Source organism: Mytilus edulis, chromosome 12, assembly GCF_963676685.1.
Source record: "Mytilus edulis chromosome 12, xbMytEdul2.2, whole genome shotgun sequence".
Taxonomy (NCBI): Eukaryota; Metazoa; Mollusca; class Bivalvia; order Mytilida; family Mytilidae; genus Mytilus; species Mytilus edulis.
In genome coordinates this window covers 31,433,582-31,439,581 of record NC_092355.1, presented here as the reverse complement: position 1 = coordinate 31,439,581, position 6,000 = coordinate 31,433,582, and the positions used below count along the sequence as shown (strand labels likewise).

General features: G+C 29.7%; 1 protein-coding gene across 1 annotated transcript; it reads right to left on the bottom strand.

Annotated features, from left to right (window-relative positions):
* Positions 1-1,255: 1,255 nt before the first annotated feature.
* On the bottom strand, positions 1,256-4,555 carry LOC139499517 (ryncolin-2-like). The gene is made up of 7 exons (XM_071288226.1): positions 4,491-4,555; positions 3,743-3,814; positions 2,879-2,950; positions 2,409-2,468; positions 1,948-2,105; positions 1,533-1,629; positions 1,256-1,416 (listed from the first exon to the last, which is right to left on the bottom strand). Exons 1-7 carry the CDS (start codon positions 4,522-4,524, stop codon positions 1,259-1,261), a joined length of 651 nt encoding a protein of 216 aa, XP_071144327.1. The 5' UTR covers positions 4,525-4,555; the 3' UTR covers positions 1,256-1,258.
* Positions 4,556-6,000: the final 1,445 nt, after the last annotated feature.

Genomic DNA, 6,000 nt, shown 5'->3' with positions numbered 1-6,000 from the left:
ACATTCTAAACAAAACAGACACATAATATAATAAACTGTACTAGATTTTATCAATAAATAAGTGCTAAGACAATAATTATTTGAAATAATGGTCCATTATTTATTATATAGTTATCTTTTATTTTATATTTTTCTGATCATCATAACCGGTTTCGATATTACACTGGCCCAGTATGGTCTTGTATCACTACTGATGTCACAGGCGAAACAAGCTTTATACCACCATGATCCTTTGTGACGGACTGCACAATTGGTGTTAAACTTGTCGTTGTCCTTGTCTATTGTGGTAAATTGCATACCATTCTGAAACTTCAAGCGATCACCTAAAACGACAAATGGAATGTTAATGACGGAAGTAAAAGAACATGATACAAAAGTAGCCCTTCATATTGCGTTGATATTATTATAACAGTATCAGATTATATTCACACAACTTACAAACCCTGAAGCATAGAAATCCCCCGGCAGTGTTCTCTGAGTAATATTGATGTTTTGGGTTGATACAAGTGTGATATTGAAAAAGACATATGTAATTCTTTATTTATTTTATACTCTAAGTATAAGAAGAATAAAAATACGAATATTTCAATAATCCAATTATGGACCCTTGCGGGTTTTGAATTTCACACAATGATTACGATGATTTGTGTTATAACAATGAAATAAGAAGAAAACAAAATACATCAAAATAGAACACTGAACAGTTATTGCATGTACATTGACGAGAAAGTAATATGGGAGACAATCAATTTAAGTATATACCTTATTTTATGATAAGAAATTATATGTACTGATATCTCATATTTACTGAATCTGCACAAAATTATCAGCTTGGTTTCTCTGATGATTTTTTTTTACACAATTTGAAATATAGACAGACTTTTTAATTTGAGAAATGGTTAAAATTTGTGGTTTACAATTTGAAATTGTATTTGTATGTACCTTAATCCTATAAAACGATATCAATTAAGTAGATTCAAGTATACAAACATCTTGACTTTCACTTTTTTGTTTTGGATTTGAGGGTTCCTTATAAAGTTTTATCGAGAAAAGTGATTTGGACACATCTATAAGGAATTCTTTTCGTTCACTAACCTCTGATAGACTGACAACAGATTATATTTTTTTTGAAGAATCGGTTCTGAAATAAACTATTTTAAAAGTGTCAGCAGAACTTTTCTAGAATTGTTTTTGAACATTTCCTCTGATTGATTTAATGAGAGGTTAGAACTGACCCAGACTGTAGTTTACCTGCATTTCAAGAGTAATCACCAACAGTAAGTTTGTATTTCGACCCAGCATCTCCCACAACAAATGTTTTATATACAGCGTATTGTTTATCGTTGCCTGAATCTATCACTTCCACTCTTAATTCGTATTTTCCACTGGATGTCAGTATATGGGTGTATTTATTGCCTAAATATGAAACAAAAAGAAACCATAAATATACGTATTTGTTTAAAGCAGCCTAATGTATCAATCTCAAACTAAATATTCAACATAATCGCTATTGAATCTAGGAAAATACGTACCGAACCAAAAGTCGCCGTGGATATCACCAAATCCATTTTTGCATTCAACCCAGGTACGTGCAAAACTAATAGATCCACCATTCCGTTTTAACATAACCTAGTACAAAGATAACCTTTGTTATTACGCGGTGACACTGTTAGCACCAATTCAATGTGAATTTTTTTCTTTTTATGAACTTCGGTGAAATTTGTTTGCTGTTAAAATATTTATGTTCAAATTTATAATATTTCTTTCGTATCGTTTGCAGGAACTTATATTTAATATGCAATTATAAATGTAAGTCTAAACCAAAGTTCGTAATTAAGCAAAAGAGATAAAACGATTTTCAATTTATCATGTTGCAACAATAAAACAAAAGTGAAAAGGTATGTTTCAAATAGCTTTTATGTTTAATGTTATTAAAGTATATTATACCTTCCAGCCTCCCCCGTCTGTGGTCATATCACAGTACGCCTGAACAGGATTATTTCCCGCTAGGTAAATCATATAAACACCATCATTCAGTTTTTTCTTGGTTTTCCTCTTTAACTCTGTGCAATCTTTGTACTTTGCAATTGGTGGTGAACATATGCCTGTTAAAGATTTTCAGTTTACTCACAATAAAGGTTGTGCGTTACTTCCACGTTTTAACTAACCCTTCATGGTTTTCCAAAGACAATTCTATAACTTGGCCCTGCAACTGTGATGTTTTTAATAAATACAAATATAATATCTACAATAAGTTTCAGTAGTCTTTTTTTTTTTAACAAACTCTTGTCATTTTTTATACATTATTTGTTAAGTTTGAAAAATTGTTTCAAAAACATTGCATATAAAAAAAAACATAGAAACTCAATTAAGTGGTCAACATACAGTCTCCAACAATTTTAAATCACCTTTTGTATCCTGTTTGAGTAAGTCAAATATTCTTCTGGTTTCCCTTTTTTCTTTAGATTCTACAAAACAATAAAAAGACCTCATATAATAAATAAACGCGTATGTAACAAATAAAATATCACAGTATATATATATATCACATACAAAAAAATATATATTAATACACTTGTGTATTCCGTTTATCTGCTTACGAGATAAATCATCTCTTGCAGTTTCCGCGTTTGTCTATCTTTTCTTCAAACTTGATTCTTTTTTTTACATCAGCTTTTATTTGCACTTTGTGTTTTTGCCATGTTTGTTCCCCATTACAATTCAAATATTTTATTTTTTCTTTCAAGTTTTACACTCTATCAATCGAATTATTTTAAATTGAACATATGAATATGTCATGGTAAAAGTCTGGATTCAAAATAGTTTGTTCTCATCAAATTCAACAGTAACTAAGTAAAATAATATTTTATGGAAATACCTTCAATGATCCATTTTATTTCTTTTCTGAGTTTTGTATTCAATTTCACCACATCTTTGTATATTTCAATATCTTCAAAATAAAATTAATTTGGATTACAGTAATAACTATTTTTCTTATACGTTCAATCAGAGGTAGGTACCTCCGGATGCCAAACCATGATGCTGCTGACTTTCATAGACAAACATTAACTATGGAGAAAATTACAAATCATAAGTAGCACATTTATGCAGGTGTCTGTTATACTACGAACGATTACTTCAAATGATTTTACGATAGAAGCTTCATTACAGAAAAGTTCATCAATGATAAAACTACCATATCAACGTGGAGGTTTTTAGTATAACAACATTTCGGAGTCACTTTTGTCGTGAAGTTTCTCACAACTGACCCAAACTTTTCCTTTTTATGCATAAAAGGGATAAATCTGTATCTGTTATTCTTACATTTCAAATTCATTGGAACATATCAACGTAAATTTGGAAAAAAATCATTTTTAGGGTGGCTCATACACTTAAAAGATATTACTCTTTTTAATTCCTATTGATGTATCTGTAAGTTTGTCCATTAAAATTTATGTAAAAAGTCATATAGAAGCAGACATTTAAGTAGTATATGTGTTGCAGCAATACAATTTATTTGCTGGTAATTTGAAGTGTTTGAGCTGCAGACAACTATATATAATTAAACGTATTGCTCCTTGCTAAAACCAAACAATGAAAATATTGCCTTTTATCTTACCTCCTATACTATATAAACAATAGAGACATACATTTGGCACATATTTAGACTTGATCGTAAATCCATGAAACTGTGAAGAGGTTAAAACAACTACCTTAGTATAAAATTAAAACAACTACATACTGTCTAAAATAGTCTGTTGATCCTTTTTCAGCTTTTTTATAGTTTGGCGTTGATTGTCCCGGATGCATGCATCTAGCAACAGTAGAAAAAACATATAGTATACGAATCATTTGAATATGAATGTAAGCAAAAACTACATGTTTTTACAAGCGCCAAGGACTCTTTAAATTTAACTGGCGATAGTGTTTTTCTTGGGTGACAATGTTGATACCCTTGTGAATAATTGTAGATATTTGTATTTCATCATTTCAATTGTGTAATAGTTGTGAGCATCATTAGTTAATATCTACTTAACGTATGACAGATGACAGCATAAATGAAGGAATGTAACATTGTCAAAACACAAAATTCCTAAATGGACAATTGAACAGTTAACATTGAACCCTTGGTAAAGAAATATTAACGATTATAACAAAAAACGAGTAGTTGTAGAAGGAGTATAAAATCATAACAACAAGTCATAACCGTAATTGCCGACCGTGCAAGGGCTGTATAGCCAGTCAAGGTCGTTAAAAACTTCAATTTGTTGTAACCGTAATATACAGAGACAAAGGAATGTCAATCACAATGTAAAAAAGAATATGTGGTATGATTGCCAATGAGACAACTGTCCACAAGAGACCAAAATGACAAAAACATTAACAACTATAGGTCACCGTACGGCCTTCAACAATGAGCAAAGCCCATACCGCATAGTCAGCTATAAAAGGCCCTGATATAACAATGTAAAACAGTTACAATGTCTTACCATGTAGCTCCTGCATAATTTTGTCAATTCTCATATCACCTTCCGAGGACTCTCGTTCATTTCGAACACCTTAAATATATATATCATCTATTAATAAAATAAAAAAATCCTTTATGCCAGTGATTGGTACAGTTTGCGAGAAATTGTAAGAAAATCATAATTTAATTTATAAACATATGACATCTGACAGCCTAGTGGCAGAAAAAGGACGGTAAATATTGTCAAAGGATATTAAATTTAGAGAACGAATGTACTTCACATTTCCATATACTAAATGGACACATTTAACGGTTTTGATAAAATAATATATAAATTTTATGTTCAAAAAGATAAATAAATCGCAACAAAATGTTAATTCACAATTCACAATAAAAGATTGATATTTTGAAAAAAAAAAGTATATTTATAGCTATTAGATAATTGAATCAAAATTAATATGACGGATTAATAAGTCAATATGAAAAATAGTTTGTTATATAAGTAAGAGGCGAAAGATACCAAAGAGATATTTACACTCACGATATAAAAAAAAGAAGATGTGGTGTGATTGTCAATAAGACAACTGTCCTATAAAAATCAAATGATACCGAAATTAACAACTATGTTGAAAAGACATTGACAATTTAAAAGTAAAAAAAAAAACGATAACAATTAAAAAAAAATGGCAGTATGGTACTAGTAAACTTGTGAAGTATGAATATGCAAACGATCGATAACTTAAATATATCAGATGAAACAGGTAAAAGTTATTTATAAACACATTGTGACATTCATTTCAATAATTGAAAATGGTATATGAAATGAAAAAAAAAGTACCATTATTAATCGGTTTCTTTTTGGAAGTAATCGTGTCTAATCTGATATCTTGCATGGCAATTCTTTTAGTGGCAACTTAAGCAACCCGTTTTTTTTTTTATTTTTGTTTATCCAAGACGACAAATATTAATATTCATAATTAAATCATTGTTGAGGTTAACATTGAGTTCATATAACTGTCAGTTATAACGGAGGGCAAAATTTGTGTATTGTGTACTGTTGTTTGTATTTCGATAATTTTTGACAAGGCAATATCAGTTGGTATTTGGCTTATGAGTTTTAATATTCCTTTGGTATCTATCGTTCACATCTCTGTGTGAACTATGTGCTTTCGATACAATCTATCAGGTATTTTATTGATCAAAACATCGTGTGTTCGATTAAGGTAGCACAATACAAAGATTTTTTTACTTCCAATCACTAACCTTTGAAATGCTGTAACTTTCTTATGAATGCATAGAAAATAATAAAAGAGGTATATATAGATAGATAAAAGATTAATCTTTTAAATGAATGCAATATTTTTATTATGCAATTATTATGTAATTAGTGGCAAAATCTTAGTAAGTTCACTTGAATGAATTTAGCTCTATCATCTCTTTAAGTATACAGACAATTTTAACGAAATCTTAATCAACACATCATGGGCTTTAAAAGGGTGTCTCAGATTGTATCTATTGTATTCCAGTCTCTC

Bases quoted from the DNA above. Each gene is read 5' to 3' on its own strand.
- LOC139499517 (XM_071288226.1), bottom strand. From the start codon at position 4,524: ATGAGAATTGACAAAATTATGCAGGAGCTACATG. The intron at 2,951-3,742 runs GTATGTAGTTGT...TTTATTTTGAAG, and splicing joins TCAACAGACTATTTTAGACA to ATATTGAAATATACAAAGAT. The intron at 1,630-1,947 runs GTATAATATACT...TCTTTGTACTAG, and splicing joins CAGACGGGGGAGGCTGGAAG to GTTATGTTAAAACGGAATGG.